Source organism: Melanerpes formicivorus, unplaced genomic scaffold, assembly GCF_026170545.1.
Source record: "Melanerpes formicivorus ecotype bairdi unplaced genomic scaffold, bMelFor1.0.p_v2 SCAF_2, whole genome shotgun sequence".
Taxonomy (NCBI): Eukaryota; Metazoa; Chordata; class Aves; order Piciformes; family Picidae; genus Melanerpes; species Melanerpes formicivorus.
The window spans coordinates 6,466,587-6,483,806 of NW_027142354.1; the positions used below are offsets into that span (position 1 = coordinate 6,466,587).

Here is a 17,220-nt window from a genome sequence, read left to right on the forward strand (position 1 = left end):
CACTGGGAAAAAAAAACCAAAACCAAACAAATCATTCTAAAATATTAATAAGTCAAATTTATTATTTGGAGAGAAAAAAAAAAAGAGTTGATACAAAATTGAAGCACTACTAGCATCTACTCTACTAAGAAAGGTGGGATTACGAAAATGACTGCCTGGAGAAAATGGAATAGAAGTAGGAAATGATTTTTTTCTTTACATAAGCAAAGCTACAAAGAGAATGCAGCTGGAGTGCTTACTGATTTTCTATTTCCTTTCTTTTTTATATTGTAAAATTTATTTGAGTTGTTTTAGTTTGTTTTTCAAATTCTGCAAATAGTTTTGTCTTTCAAATTCAAAGACAAAATGTTTTTCAAATTCTGCAAATAGTTTTGTCTTTCAAATTCAAAGACACAAAGAGAAAACTGTGAAGAGCCATGTATGTTTCCATCAAAATCAGGCTGTTTTACGATGTAAAGTAGGTTAGAAGGCGGCCAGGTCTGTTCACTGCACATACTGGATGCCAACAAAATAATAAATATGGGTAACTGGACAAAGTAATGTTATCATTCTGCTTCTGGGTATATAATAATAACAATATTAATTAATAATCACAATAAAGGTAATAAATTCGGGAACACAGCAAAGGGAAAAAAAAAATTGTAAGGCTAAGCTGGTATGTGTACCCTAAGTTCTTTTCCAAAGATCTAATCTGCACTAGGCTCAATAATCAAATGAGAGCAAAAACTAGCAAGAACCAGCAGTCTACAAAGGGAATATAGTGCAGCAGTTTGACGGCTACTGTCAAGGATTAAACTGAGGGGAACCCACTGCTCAGAGAAGCTGTGAATCATCTGTGCTGAGCCTGCTGTGCCTCTGTGGGGAGCTTGCAGAATAAGTATTCTTCTGGTGCACCCTAGCTCCAGGTCACTGCTAAAAAGAGGATTTTTGCTTAAAAAGAGATTACAACACAAAATTGTATCCTCTGTCAGGTTAAAACAATGACTTAAAGGAAGAGGAGTAGAATTAAAGAAACACAGGCTAAAGATCCAAAATCAGGAAAATTTACTTTTTAAGGAAATCTGGTCTGGTATCTATCTGGGACTATACCCACATCTACTTTTAGGCAAAATTAAACATTTGAGAGATATAAACTGCCTGAGTATATATGCAAATTTAGAAGAGACTTATTAGCACTTTTATTCGAGCTAAATACTCCCATTGGTATATGTGAAGGAAAATAAATAACTAATCATAGGATGATTCAAAAATGTTGCATTGTAGATTTATCTATGGTTTGGCAGGGTATGTAAATTTTTTGGGAGGATACAAAGACCACACAATGACTTGGGAAGATCACAGCATCCAAGTATATTTGACATTATTTTACCAAGCAATCGATGCATCTTTTAACTATGTGCTATTGAAGATTATTATGTAAGATGCTAAAAAGAGATGAAACAGCAAGAAGTGGTAATTAGTTGTTTTATGCAAAAGGTTCATTCATGCACTCTACTTTCAGGTTTCAATAGAGGGAATACTTTTCAAAATCTGACAAGAAGCATGAAGATACCAAAATTTCTCCCCTATTTAAAAGTTTTCCTTGAAAGATAGGTAAGGTTTGCCTCTGAGGCATCTTATATTCCTGTCAGACTTTTTTTATGTTTGAATCTACTACAGAAGGAAGGTGTCAAAAGAAATGAAACTCTACTGGGTGTCTAGGGAATGTAAATATTTCTCTTTCTCTGCCCCAAGGACTTGTTTGCCCATATTTTGACAGTCCATGAAATCTTTGACACTGAGACCTGTCAAGTATTAACAACTTTTCACTGTGCCAAACTGACTCATCATTTACACTTTTATCTTTTTTTCCAGCTTTGATGTCGATCATTCAATCAAAAAAAGAAAATAACAATAAAAAAAACCCCAAACACTCAAGGCCTTTATCTGAAGAACTTTAAATGGGACTCTTTCTGACATCTTTCTTACTAGCATGTTTTTTCTTCTGTGTTCATTCCATATTAATAAATCTGTTGGCAATCAAGATTAACACCCGTCTGTTCTGTTACTGCATACCTGTTGCTCTGGGTCATATTTTATGCAAACAAGGGTATTGTTAAATCAGCACAATTAACTTGAAAATGCCAAAGTAGGTCATTAACTGCTGCTCAGATTTTTAACAACTTTTTTCAGTTATTGCTCTGAAGTCAGAAACCTCCAAATTATTTTTTTACTGGAAATAAAACCCAATTGTTTCTATGCTTAAGAGTAATACAGTGAGGAGCACTTTGCTACTATTTTTGATCTTCCAATTTTACTTGAAACTTGAGACAGAAACCTACAGTATCCACATGACAGAAGAAGAATTTAGAGATTTAGGTGAAGAGTGAGAGCTCTGTAACTTTTGTGAGGCATCTACAGCATTTTGATAAATCTGATTTACAACCCAACACTTTATGCATGTATAGTGAAACAACATATATGTTTCTATGATATATAGCGGGTTTTTTCCTAACACATACACATGCTCCTAGACAAAGTATAACCTACATCTTGATTTGACATGTCCCAGTAAGGTCGTTCTCCATAAGACATTACTTCCCACATAACTATTCCGTAACTCCACACATCACTGGCTGATGTAAATTTGCGGTACTGGATGGCCTCTGGAGCTGTCCATCTCACTGGAATTTTTCCACCCTATTAAAAACAACAAAACAAAACAAACAAACAAAAAATGTTGTTTTTTTTTCTCCACAAAATTAACACATCATCTTCTGTAGAGTACATTTATATCTACTTTCTTCAGCATCAGAACCAGCATCTATATCATCTACTATAGCAGACTGTAGACTTTTCAAAGGAGTCTAAGGAAGTTTAGGCTTTTAAAACACTTGGACCACAGAAACATAGATACCTATGTAAGCTAAGTTGGGTGCATTTCACTGGTAGTGCTTCTCTCCTTATTGATTTTAAGGGGCTGCTTAGATATCCGATTTACACTACTCATTAAACTCCTGGATGGCTGACAATAGATGAAGGGAATCATCCTGTTCATATAAAACCACTGACTTGTCATATGGCTCTTCTGAAATCTTGCACTGATGTTTTTAAAATAGGATACCACTTAGAGCCCAGCAGCAGGAGTGACAGCCATGAACACCGATGCGGTTTCCTGGATCCCTGCGCCTGTTGGAGCAGATTCCAGGGGCCTCTCCTTACCTCAGCATGAGAAAATAGGTACAAGGAGGCCCCATGGGTGGGAAAGTGGAGCTGGCTCAGCAAAAGAATAAAGAGCATAGTGTGCTTGATGAATGCTTATTTAAGGAAAGTGTCCCACCCAAAAGCAAGGGAAAGTACAGGAGTCGAGCTTTGTCACTGTCTAGCCTCAAGCTAGTCAGCCTTTGGGTGAGATACAATCTAGTCTGAAAAAGAAAAAGTAATAGCTTACAAATATTTTAATTGACTCAGCGTAAATGCGACAATTAAAATATTTATGGTAAAACATTCCCATTTGTTAAAACACAGAATCAGGAGGAAAGGAAGAACAAAAATACTGTGCAAAATTTTTAGAACTTTATCAAATAAAAAGATATGTTTTCAGAAAAATATCAGTCCCTAATTAGAGCCAGATTTCTGCATACTCCTTTCCTTTTTAGTGGTTAACATTTCCCAAGCCAAGTAACATATTCTCTTATCCAGACTATCTGGAAGATATATTTTTCTTAGCAAACACATCTCAAAACTACTAAACACCACAGATTTCTCTTACGGTAGTAGTGTAGACAGCCTCTGGATCATCTTCTATAACTCTGGAAAGGCCAAAGTCTGACACTTTACAAACAAGGTTGCTGTTGACAAGGATATTGCGTGCTGCAAGATCCCTGTGTACATATCCCATATCAGCCAAATATCTCATTCCAGCAGCAATTCCTCTCAACATTCCCACTAGCTGAATGACTGTAAATTGCCCATCATGTTTCTGGAGGGGAAAAAAGGAGCAGCAATTCCTGTTAGTATAGCTGAGAAGAGAAATAAGAATTAGTTCTATAACTTAAGCTCTCTGCATATTTACTACTTCTGTGGCAATGCATCCTGAGGCAAAGAAACTTGCTTCAAACACAAGTTTTATTTTCTTCAAAGAGAAATGTGTGTGTAGTTAATGTACTAGAAGTAACAAAACTTGCCAATCACTATAAATTTCTGGCTAAGACATGGAAAGTCTCTTCTAAGAGAGATTACCTGATGCATAGCTTTTTATAGTTTGCCTCTATGTTTTTCATCTCTCAGCATTAATTATACAAGAAAACAAGAACTATCTCCTTTTGGAGCCCTAGCTACTGATAATTTTATTCATAGCTTGTAGTTCATCAAACAAACAATCTCTGTTCTCTATAAAGTGTTTATACACCATTGCATACTATCTTGTACACCTGGTAAAGAGTCAGCTCTAAGCACACTCAGAAACTGAAATAGTTGTGAACTTGCACTTCTTTTTACCTTTGTTCTTCTCCTAAACACTACCATAGTTCATTTAGGGATTCTTGCATGCTGATTTCTACCATGCTGACACAATAAAATTCCGCTCCCAAAAGGCAGAAAATAGGCTTCAGGTATCAGTGGTTTTAACTTCAGCTGATGGCAATAATAAAACGCACCATGTCTATGTCACATTAAATCACTTAAATTCCTAGAATGTTCCCATGTGATCCTGTCTGATCCTCTCATTTCTGGTCTGGTTTTGCTGAAGTAACGTAGGGGACTGGTAGTATTTGTCAAGTTCCATTTAAGCCTAAAAATAATTTTAATTATATGGATATCATGCAAGTATACATTTTACAAGAAAGACATGGATCTGCTGGAAGGGACACGAGGATAATCAAGGGGCTGGAGCACCTCTCTTATAAGGACAGGCTGAGACAGTTAGGGTTGTTCAGTTTGGAGAAGAGAAGGCTCCAAGGAGACCTTATTGTGGCCTTCCAGTATCTGAAGGGGACCCACCAGAAAGTTGGTGAGGGACTTTCTAGGATGTTGGGTAGTGATAGGACTAGGGGCAATGGATCCAAGCTAGAGGAGGGAAGATTTAGATGAAACTTTAGGAAGAAGTTCTTCACCGTAAGGTTGGTAAGACACTGGAACATGTTGCCCAAAGAGGTGGTGGAAGCCCCATCCCTGGAAATTTTTAAGGCCAGGCTGGATGTAGCTCTGGGCAACCTGCTGGTGGAAAGTGTCCCTGCCCATGGCAGGGGGATTGGAACTTGATGATCTTTGAGGTCCCTTCCAACCCTGACAATTTTATGATTCTATATGCACATATATAAACCCATATTTTTTTAAAGTGACAATATATAATATTATATATCTGTCACTTAAAATACGTTTCTATATATTTTCATTTTGGTACTCACTCTAAGAAATGCATCTAAGGCCCCATTCTCCATGTATTCTATTACAATCATGACTGGCTTCCCTGAAAGAAAAGAAGACAGATTTTGTTTGAGAAACTGTAACACAAATGGAGTGCCTTTTTTTGATAAAACACATGTTACTCCTTTGGAAGACTGAATTGTTGAGACAATGAACATTTCTGAAGGCCTCCAGCACTGTTACTGAGCTCTAATAAGTTCTTAAATGTCTGCATGGAATGTGGTCATGATTCACAAAATTAAACCATACAAATCAAAATGTCAGTGTGTTCTCCTAACTCCTGCTGTGTGAACAGGACTCTGGAATAATGACACTTTAGATAATATGAAAGGACACAAGAAACCTTATCTCTCTTCATGGTCTTTGAAGCTAAATGAAACTAGAAAAATCATATATTTCAAAGTATTTCATCCTTTAATCATGCATGCATCTTATTTTTTTTTCCTTAGGTTGTAGCATAAAGTAAGTATTGTTTTAGTTAGTTACGCATCAGGAGAAAATCCATTAAGAGTGTGCAGCCTGGTTATAATTTGAATCTTTGACCACAAATAAGCTAATGTAATTTCTGCCACTTTGTTGTTATTGACTGACAGATCAGGTTGCTGCTTACCTCTGGTAACGACCCCTTCTAAGTGAACAACATTGGGGTGGTCGAACTGTCCCATAATGCTTGCTTCACACAAGAAATCTCTCCTTTGCTTCTCGGTGTAACCAACTTTCAGAGTTTTTATGGCTACTGCAACATCTCTCTTGCCCGGAAGCTTTAAACGTCCACTGCACACTTCACCAAACTCTCCTAAAATGAAGTAGATCAACACTGATTTACTCTGACTATAATATCAATATTCTTTTTAGGCCTTGATACAACTGGCTCTTAAACCAAACATGTAGAATGTTCATATTTTAAAGGCATTACTTAAGAACACAAAGATAGGCAGATGCTTTACAGATTGCAACATCTCTCTTGCTTGGAAGCTTTAAACGTCCACTGCACACTTCACCAAACTCTCCTAAAATGAAGTAGATCAACACTGACTAACTCTGACTATAATATCAATATTCTTTTTAGGCCTTGATACAACTGGCTCTCAAACCAAACATGTGGAATGTTCATATTTTAAAGGCATTACTTAAGAACACAAAGATAGGCAGATGCTTTACAGATTGCTACCTAAGTACCTCATGGAGTAAACGCTTCACATTAAGTCAATCTACAGGAATCTAATCTTTTAAAACACTTGTTAGCAATTTGTAGCATGTTTTTTGGTGAATAGGAAATAAATATGAAGTAACTATTTTCATAGGAAAATATTTTCTCATAAATAGTAATACCATTTCTAGGTGAAAATGTGATTTTGTTCTACATGGTTTCCTTGCTTTAGATCCAGTAGATTTTCAAATTATACTTTGCTTTTTCAAAAGGCAACTCTTTCAGAGCTGCTTTTAATTTAACATTGTTATGGTATTAAATGAGGCACTATATTATTACCTTCAAGCAGGATAATTCACTTTGCAGATTATAAAATTAAAGGTGTGACTTATAATAATTTTGTTACATTAAACAAAACCAAACAAGTAACAGAAGTTTGAAAAGGCTTCTAAGCTGACAGAAAATTGGATCTTGAAGAAGTATGTGAAAAAAAATAAAATAAAAGGTGAATCAACCAGCAGGGATATATATATAAGAAATATAAGAATAGAAATATAAGAATATATTTTCATATATATATATAAATATATATGTTAAAAGCCTCAGCAAGCATTATTTGGGAGAGAAGTAATTTGACTTCATCAGACAGGAGGGAAACTGAAAGCATGTATGTGAGATGTGGAGCTGAATGGTAAGACATCTACCTCACTACTACTTCACAGCCATGTCAGCAGGAGAGAGAGAGAGAGAGAGAGACTCCCTCATCTGCAGCCAGGATGAATAATTTCTTGGGCTAAACAGGAGAAAAGGCTAGGAGCAAAGGGAAATACCTCTCAAAACAAAAAAATCACAAAAATATTTAATAATCTGGTACTCTGCAAATTTATCTGGAGTATGAAGGACATAAACCCAAGTCCCTCCTCCAAATCATACCAAGTTTAAAATTCATCTTGTGCTTACTTGTGGAGTACTTTAAGCAACTAACTATACACAAGTATGAAGACACATGTATTTCCATGGTTTAGGGCGAGGGCTGAAAAAATGATTGATCTAGGAAAGACTAAAACAGAGACTTTGTATTAGAGAATCCATCAGAGACTTTGTATTAGAGAATCCATCTGGGACATAGACCAGGGTCATGAGAAACTTAGTGTGATCAGAACTTAAGTGCATATGCATACTAGCAAGGTGTCTGGCTGGCAGTGAATAGAGGACTGCTTGGAAATGGGGTTGAATGCCTGAAGAGAGAGATGTTGAGGTCTATTTAGGACACCATCACTGATTCAACAATATCTCAGATAAACTCCATATATCTCTGTTAACACCATGCTGTACTTGAGCTAACTGGACAGACAGTGCAACTGTTCTGGAAGCACAGGTAAGGCATTAGCCTTAGCTGTTCTTGTGTACTGCAATCGTGGTTTGAATATCCGTTGTCATAACTATGAATACCATGAGGAATGACTGTAACACACACAACAACTAGCTTCTCACACACTTAGTTTGTTGCCTTAACATCCCTTCTGCACTTCATTAGCAATATGGATGACTATTAATGAGTTCACCACTCACTTCGTTCACAGTTCCTACCTGCAAGAGTTTACTGAAGGATAACAATTTTCTCTAGCCATACCTTCCAAAATTTTTTTCCACTCCAAAAACAAGACATAAGTGCATATGTGTGTGTGTGATATTTCAGAGCCAGGTAATTAGGGTACTTGGCAAAGAAGACATTAAGGATTAACTCCTTTCCAGCTGTCTGTGATCTGATTTTGATTGATTTCCAAGAGCAGATCACTCACACTCTGGCAAACCAGAAACTTGAACTTCGATATTATACATTTCAGGCCAGGATGCTAGCCAATGAACTACTTTTATTCCCAAGAAAATAGTATATTCATCTGAAATTATGCCCAAAAATGATCCAGAATATATGACAAGGGTGGGAATACTGCACAGCCACACGGCCACTAGCTCAGCATGTCAACAAGGAAGAGGCTAAAACAAAAAATGTGTGGTATGAACAAGGACTCCATATAGTGGACACCATATTCTGTATCTGACAGGTGGCCTCAGCAGGATGGTAATGAAAATGTTGGCAAGAAAAGCACATATCCCTCATGCAAATTGAGCACAAAGCATACTTGCACCCTGTTTCTCTGAGAGACATGGCACTACGCAACAGTTGATGTGGCCAGCACTGAAGATGGATATTGAGACTGCTAAATTGCTCTTCTGGCAGTGTCCATAGTAGAAACTCTATATTCTTCCCTGATGTGTGAGTTTCAGCTGCTTCTTTCGGTCTTTACTATTCTGTTGTTCCTGGACTGCATCACATTTGCCTCTGATTTTTACCTACATCAATAGGTTAATGCCATAGCTAAACTCCATACACTATGTGCTTTCACCATATCACTTCTAATTAACTTTCTTCACAAAAACTACTGAAACACATGAAGGTTTTTTTTATATCAGTTACACTCATTAAAGTAAAATGAAAATTTGTATTTGCAACTGAAGCATTTTCAGCATTTTGCTCAGAGGGCATTGCTGAAGTCCAACTGAATTCATCTTTGTGCTGTGAACTGTTGCTGTGCTGATAGGTTTTTAATGCAAAACACAAGATAAATCTCAATAATTTTTTTCCCCTAGATTCTACCATTCTAGATTCACAAAAATGACTAGTTAGCAAGGTAGGATTCTTATGCTGTTACTCATCTGAAGGAATAATTCTCTCAAGCGGTGTTGTTAATTTCAATGTTACTAATCCTTGTTTGAGACATGATACAACATGTGTGAGGTTACTTTAAAGAGGTATTGTGAATTCTAAGTGCAAAGATTTTCTTAGAGGTAAACCAGCTGCAAAACAGAGATATTTCTTTTTCTCATTTTAAGTAATACCACAGTATGTAATTTACAGTGCTAAACTATAAGGTGATTTTAACAGTATTCTACTAATACTTCTATAAAACAGCAAGAAAGCGAGAGAACATTTCCTTCAGGAATCCAAAGTATTTGATATTTTTCTTACCCATGGAAACTTAATTTCACTGCATGGAGTAGTGCAATAAAAATGACACATATCTTATTAATGCAAACAAATGAAACTGCTTTTTTAGAGCACGAACACCATGGCTTAAGTAGGTGGTAGACAGTTCAAGAGGAAGAAAAGCAATGTAATGCCGGTGTAATTACAATCAATCATGAGTAGTTAAACAATAACTTTTTGTATTCATAAAATAGCAAAAAGAAAAATGGTAGAACAAAAAAAAAAGTAACAAACCAGCTTTAGGGGAGATTTTCTTATACAGAAACAAGACCTTCATAGTCTCTATTTAAGATTTTGTGCTGCAGCCAGTTTTTCTTACTCACAAGAACAAAATTCACAGGTCAAAAAGCCCTTTTTCACAAAGGGAAGGGAGTAGAATTTCCACTCATGCTTAACACCTTTGCTCTGACAGGAAATAATAGGTAGCAAAACTGACCCCTTTCCCAGTTACATTTTTAACAGCAGATACACGATTATAAACCCACCAGCTTTCAATGTCAAGCAAAACTCTTCATTTACTTATTTATATATTTGTTCTTACTTATTCCCCCCGTTTGTTTTTACATTTTAGAAGCGAGTGCAGCTTCATTGCTCTTAACCACTCCAGCAAATGAAAAAAGTTCTTCTGTACTTGAGGAATAATTATTTGCCTGTCATTATGATGTATGAGTTTCGATCCCAGCTAAATGGAACAGTTGAATCAGGAAGCCATGGCAGCCTTACCTGCACCAATCACACGCTCAATTTTAATACAAGAGGCATCTAGCTCCTTGGCGAATTGATGGACAGCTCTATTTGGGTCCTCGTAGGTTTCAGGGTCAATGTAGGTTTTGGTGCCTGGAAATTTAACTGTAATGATGTAAGAAAGCATGACTGTGATGAAGCAAAGGCACTTATTGTGCAGTCAGCCCAGGAATTTCATTATTCAGAGTGCTCCTCGGAAGAGTGAAGCTACTTCCACACTCCCTGAGTCAGAGCTGCTCTAAGAAGCGACATTAGTTTTAGGCATCATCTACAAGCACATCAACAGAAATAAACAATCCCATCTCTAAAAATGACTAACAGTAGCATCTGCATATCATCCTTAAAGTGAAAGAAGTTATAAATATTAATATAGCTCAATGGAATAAACAAGACTTTAGTGGGGGGAAAAAATTAATTGGGAGAAGGAGTATAAGAGTAGCAGAGGATGTGAAACTTTCTTTTCTTCTCTATGTAAGGACACGTTGTCCTGTTGTGCAAACAGCATCTCTTTGTTATCTTTATCTTCTAGTGGAATTTGAAAGGCTCCTCCACCTACTTCAATTTGGTTAAATTATTGGATGTAATAGTATTTGCAGACTGTGGAAACAGCCAAGCTAAACTACTCCCAGCACACAGAATTTATACCCTTAAGTATGTTTCTTTCACTAGAATATAAATATGTGTAACACTTGTAGTCAGCTTAAGAAGGTATACAAAGGGGAAGTGGGCTTTGTGGCACAATTACTCCCTTTCTCAAGAACCTAAGGGAATAATTTGCCACAACTTAGTCTTTGCTTCCTCTTTTTCCAGCATAGCATGCGGTGCAACTCAGGCAGCAATAGCGCTCTGGACATGAAGTTTTATCCCCCAGTTTGCTGCTGATTCAGGAATACTATTCTTTGCTCTTCTAGTGAAAGTAGAGCAACTCAGGAATCTATTAATCAAGCAATTATTATGAAACAGATTTGGCTCACAAGGATTAAAATCTTGAACTTTAATTAAATCAGTGAATTAAAACTCAATATGAAAATGAAGGAATGCTCCTCTGATACACTGGTGTACAAGAATGGGACCAAAAGTTAATACAAACCAAATGATTTATGGTTGCTTTGTAACCTTTTTAATTGAAGAGAAAATATTTAAAATTTGAAAATATATTGGGGAAAAAAATCTTAGTAATTATGTAGTTGTGTTTCAGATGATATTACTGGAAAAAACAAACCAAACCATACCCCAAAAAACCCCACAATCTCTAACAAGAAGAAAAAAACTTAGGTAAATTGTTTGAGTAGTCTAACAAATTTCCAACTGGAGAAATTATTTTGCATGCTGCCCAGACACTGTTATCTGCCATATTATGTATTTAAACAGATACTCATCTTCCAATTGCATTGATGGTGAAAAAAATTAATAATTAGAAATCTTAATTTCTGAAAATTAAAATGGACTAAAGAAAGTGAGAAAACAAATCAGTAGGTTAACTTCCTATATAATAGTGCTTTCAGGAAGGGAAATGGAGAAGGAGCCATCCTTTTCTATTTGTGATAATGGGCCTGGAGTGGAAGTAAACTTGTGCATCTCATGTAGGCCTCTGATTTATTCAAGCTAACATAAAAAGTTTTGACTTGCCCAGGTTATCCTGGCATACCAATGTGAAATAATACTGGCCTGTATTTGAAGACATTGTTAGAAGAATACTGTAGGAGGAAAGCAAATATAAATCTGAACTGCTTGACTAAACTCTTCCATTGTACTTGTATCTTCAAGTGTATCACTTCAGGTCACTGAGAGCTGAGGGGGACCGAAAGGAACCATGTGATATTCTACTGAATACAGTGCTTTAGAACTTGCTTTAAAGAAAAGGCTATTTGTTTTTGTGTGAAGTCATTCTCTGTTGTAAGCTACATTTTTGATAATCCAATCTAGCCCCTCAGCACAGAAGCAAGCTAGCTGTCTACATGCTATGGAACAAACGTACACCAAACTGGTTTTCACAGCTCTGTGTCCAAGCTCATGACCACAGACAACACTGGGTTCCATCTCCTTCTGTACATAGGTATCAAATAAAATTAAATACTACACTTTCAATTGACATATGACTTAAAATAGCTTGGCAAAAGGTGACTTGTGTTTGGTGCTGTAATTTTTAAGACTCTGTATTCTATCTGAGCTGACCAATTTGCTGGATAACCAGATTTCATGAGAGTAAATTGGGAGAAATGAATACTTAAAAAAGTATCACTATGTCTGGACCAACTATTAGTATTTTCTTACTAATTTTCACATTAATTTATTTATGCCTTAACTGAAACAAAAAAGCAGCACCAATAATGGCTATTATTTAGGTAGCATATTCCTTTCGTATATGTATTGACTACATAGATGATCTTTTCCTTCAAGGACAGAAAGAGGATTTAAAAAATGAAAGCAGTAACTCTTCTGAAGATGTGAAAAGCTTCTGCATCCATGAGAGGTAAATTTGAAATTCATCACTCCCAGAATAGCAGCATTTAAGTAACATAAGACTTTTTGATGAATTCTTTAAAATCAGCTGCACTGCAAAGTGATGGCAAAAAAAATTCTTATCCCATTACTATTTTCCACCTTTTTTATTTCCACACAAATTATGAATTGATTGACTGAAGTTCAATACTTATTATGTTTAAGCGATTTTAGGTAGCAACACAACCAAACTCAGGAAGCATGAACAAATTCCAGCTGATTTCTTTTTCAGGGCAGAAAGGTGAAACAGAAACCTTGATCTGATTTTGAGGAATTTTGGCTAGAAGTACTCATTTAAATGAGGCATGCATGGAGAAGCTGCTATGATTTGGTGACTAATGGCTACTTTATTCTCCATGTGACTTTACATTCTGATAATAGCTCATGCTTTTAACAGATGTAAAATCAGATAAACCATATTGCTTCCATTAGAAAAAACAAAACAAAACAAAACAAAACAAAACAAAACAAAACTCATGTATTTAAGCTACAGCTGCATTTACTGGCATACAGCAGAGGCTACAAACAGCATAGCATGATTAAATGGCAAGTTCTACTGATATGAGAGTTATGAGAAAAGGGAGAAGATTGGAAACCCAGGCATTGTTCTGTGTCAAAATACATATTTGGTATAATTCTACTCTGTTGTTTTGCAATTTCAGGAGTTCAAAATAATTTTCAACTTAGTTTTACCATACTTCATGAGTTTATGACTGATTCTAAATGATATATTTTTTGTCAAAATGATATTACAGCTGAAAGGGCTAAAATAAGAAAATTTTAAACCAGTATTTTGATAAAACTTAAACTATTCTTGCATAAGCCTTCCTTTCCCTTTACATTTTCACTTGAATTTTCCCAGGGTTCTAGCATTAGTTCAGATGGTAGCCGTGATTTTAATTCTAAGCTAGGCAGCTGATTTTAGAATAGGGAACAGTAATGAAGTAGCTAACCTTTTATTTTAACATTAAATATTATGTTTTTTCAGGGCATTATATTTTGTAAATATTGAGGCTACCATATTCATAGTAGCAGAAAACAACTTTTGAGCAGAACAGCTTCACTGTGACCCATGTTTTCTTAATCTGAGGTAAAACTTAGCCAAAGGTCTCTCAGATACTGCACCTTAGAGAGATCATTAGGACAGTGTGAAACACACATTCAAAGGAACCAAAAGAAAAAAAAAAAAGGCAAAATGAAAGCAGCAGTATATCATACACATGCATGGAAATAAAACCGTCTGTGTGAGCAATGTTGACTTTAATCTACATTCTTTTTGTGTTTTTACAATGTTGAACTTCCCACTTGCTATTTACACAGCATTTTTGAATTTTTTATGGCTTTATCTTTTCTAACAGTGTTGTTTTAGTGTTGTCCACATTATTGCAGCTGGGAACTTTTGAAAGAAGGGAAATAAAACAAAACACTTACAATGAAAGTAAAGTTCTTCGTCCCCTTCTTGATCAGCTTTGCTATAGCCACAATGCCTGAAAAGAAAGAGACCAGCTTTACTGGTAAATAATGATTTACTTTACATTTAAAGTCCTGACAATATCAGTTCTGCAGGCTGGGATTTTCAGGCACTGGACACCTAACTCCTGTAGGCCCTTTGAAAGTTTCAGCTATAATTCTCTTGACAGTAAAGTTTTAAATAAATCATGAACACTTGCAATCAAAAGGCTTTTGTATCAAATACCAGTTGGGACAGGTTCTAAAGAGAAAATTCTAGTTCTAATGAAAAGCTTCTATGGATAAAACAGAGGATTAAAGAACTTGAAAGCAGAACACTGTTTTACATGAGGATATTCTTAAACCTACTGCTGTGCCTCTTTTTCTTGAATGTAAAGTCATTTCAAGGCTGATCAGATAAAGTGTCAGACTTCTCCACATGAAAAAAAAAAAATGAACAGAAAGAGGGACTTTGAGGAGTGTAGGTAAAGAACCTGCTAGGGGTTCCTTTACAGCACATTTACATAGGACAAAAAAAGAACATCTTGATTTAAGCGTGTCTTGCTAAAGTAAGAAGACAAACTGTATAATTGATAATGGGATTTAAATTGAAATAGCCCCTACTAAAAGCGACTTCCATTTCAGTTTGGCAAATTACTATCACAGATTAGACTACGTCTGAAGAGTTCAGAAGACTGAGGTCAGACATGGTTATGCCTTTGTAAGTTGCAATACCTTCGCCCAATGATGAATCCAAACACCATGAATACCAGAATGATGGTTCCTGCCACAGCAACCACAGCTATGATAATAACAGGATTCTGTTCACTGGAAACAGCTGTGGCTACAAACAAAGCACAGAGCAGAGATTAATGAAAAGTTAGTCCCTAAAAAAGAATTGCAAAAAAAAATGAAGTCAACCATCATGAATTGCAGACTGTTCACCTTTGCCTGAAGCAATTACACTGATAAAGTTAACCTGAATAAGGGCTTCAACTGGAAATTCATCCCAATGTTGGAAGAGTTAGTAATGGTCTGCAGGGAATAAAAAGGAGATACACTGGAATTGACTTGGCTATGTGGTATAGCCATTAGCCAAAAGCCAGCAACACCACCAGACACTTCTACTCCCTCTGACTGCTGCACTGCCTTCTGTTTTGCTCTGGGGTTGACTTCCATGTAAAAGGGAAGGCCTGGATATCCCTCCAGAACTGGTTGACAGGATTTTGATGGTTCCCATGAAATAGTGTCTAACTGTATGAAAAATATTTGAGATGAAACACTGCCTATTAACACAGATCTCCTAGTTACTGTATTTCTATCTCTAACTGCTATTAATCATTGCAAATTGTTATTATTATCACTTGTTTCTGCTAGCAACTAAAAGGTGCTTCTGCATATACAAAGTGGAATTCTCCATGCTTCAGAGAATTTACATGCTAAAATATCCACACATTATTGCACTTTTTTATTCAGATATGCCAATGCTATTAATATATGCAAATGTATGCATGTCACATTAATGTAAACTGAGGATGTAAATACTTAGCCTGAGAAACCTCAAGGTTTGTTAAATGTCTAATGAGGGTGGCTATGTACTCAGTCACATTAAATGAGTACAGCTGTACTGAACTCTGTAGAGCTCTGCTGGTTTATAACAGTGAGGACTGAGCCCAAGAGACTGAGAATAAAGGAGGAAACATCAGGCAGTGATGATTAGCAAGGACTATGAAAATATGAGTCCTCTGTAAGCAGCAGAGAGATAGAAAAGGAAAAGGAAACCCAACCAATAGCTGCTAAACTACACTGTAGATGGTATGTCAATATGGTGAACTGGTGGTAGTAGTAACAGAACAGGAATGTCCACATGAAGATTGTATGAATTCCACAGGGATCAGGTTCCTGTTGCCGACTTCAGAGATTCCCACAGAAACATAAAATGAGTCTTTTCTTTGCTCTCTCTGGGGAGAAGTGAGCCAATCAACATGAATTTTTTCACTGACACTGGCCTATACCAACTGCTTCCCCTCCAAAATAACAAACCTCTTGATTCCCCACCCCTTCCTCGCATCAATTTTATTTTCTAAATGAACTTTGTAACTTTTCTATGTTCTACCCAGTGCAAGTGAGGATGATCTCGTTATTTGCATGGGTTTTTGAACTGAAAAATAAAAACACTTATTTTTGAGTAACTCAGGATAGTAGGATGTTACTGCAGGCCTGCATATACATACATGCCACTAGTGGAACAGAACAGAACAGAACAGAACAGAACAGAACAGAACAGAATAGAATAGAATAGAATAGAATAGAATAGAATAGAATAGAACAGAATAGAATAGAATAGAATAGAATAGAATTAACCAGGTAGGAAAAGACCTTTGAGATCATAAAATCCAACCTATCACCCAACACTGTCTAATCAACTAGACCAAGTGCCCCATCCAGTCTCTTCCTAAACACCTCCAGTGATGGTGACTCCACCACCTCCCTGGGCAGCCCATTCCAATGGCCAATCACTCTTTCTATGAAGAACTTCTTCCTAACATCCAGCCTAAACCTCCCCTGGTGCAGCTTGAGCCTGTGTCCTCTTGTTCTGGCGCTGGCTGCCTGGGAGAAGAGACCAATCACCACTTGCCTACAACCTCCCTTCAGGTAGTTGCAGATGGCAATAAGGTCTCCCCTGAGCCTCCTCTTCTCCAGGCTAAGCAACTCCAGCTCCCTCAGCCTCTCCTCATAGGGTTTGTGCTCCAAACCCTGCACAAATCACTGGTCACTTCTCATGACAGAGTATAGGGGCATAAGTTATTACAACTCAGTTCCTGTAACATCACCAGGACATCCAAGCAGACAACCCCAAACAATACCAAATTTATGTGAAATAGAACATTCCCTAAAACTCTTCCCTCCTCTCTTTGAA

The 17,220-nt window shown here is 36.5% G+C and overlaps 1 protein-coding gene across 5 annotated transcripts in view; it reads right to left on the bottom strand.

Moving 5' to 3' along the window:
• EPHA7 (EPH receptor A7) overlaps positions 1-17,220 on the bottom strand; it is a 174,035-nt gene that overhangs the window by 20,894 nt on the left and 135,921 nt on the right. For 3 of the 5 annotated variants that reach the window (XM_068149740.1, XM_068149712.1, XM_068149725.1), the window contains exons 8-14: positions 15,036-15,144; positions 14,283-14,338; positions 10,329-10,454; positions 6,017-6,202; positions 5,388-5,449; positions 3,752-3,961; positions 2,530-2,679 (exon numbers count right to left, since the gene is read on the bottom strand). In XM_068149740.1, the coding sequence (XP_068005841.1) occupies positions 2,530-2,679; positions 3,752-3,961; positions 5,388-5,449; positions 6,017-6,202; positions 10,329-10,454; positions 14,283-14,338; positions 15,036-15,144 (899 nt within the window). The remainder of the gene's footprint in view (positions 1-2,529; positions 2,680-3,751; positions 3,962-5,387; positions 5,450-6,016; positions 6,203-10,328; positions 10,455-14,282; positions 14,339-15,035; positions 15,145-17,220) is intronic. The other 2 variants (XM_068149718.1, XM_068149733.1) reach the window with 1 other exon arrangement.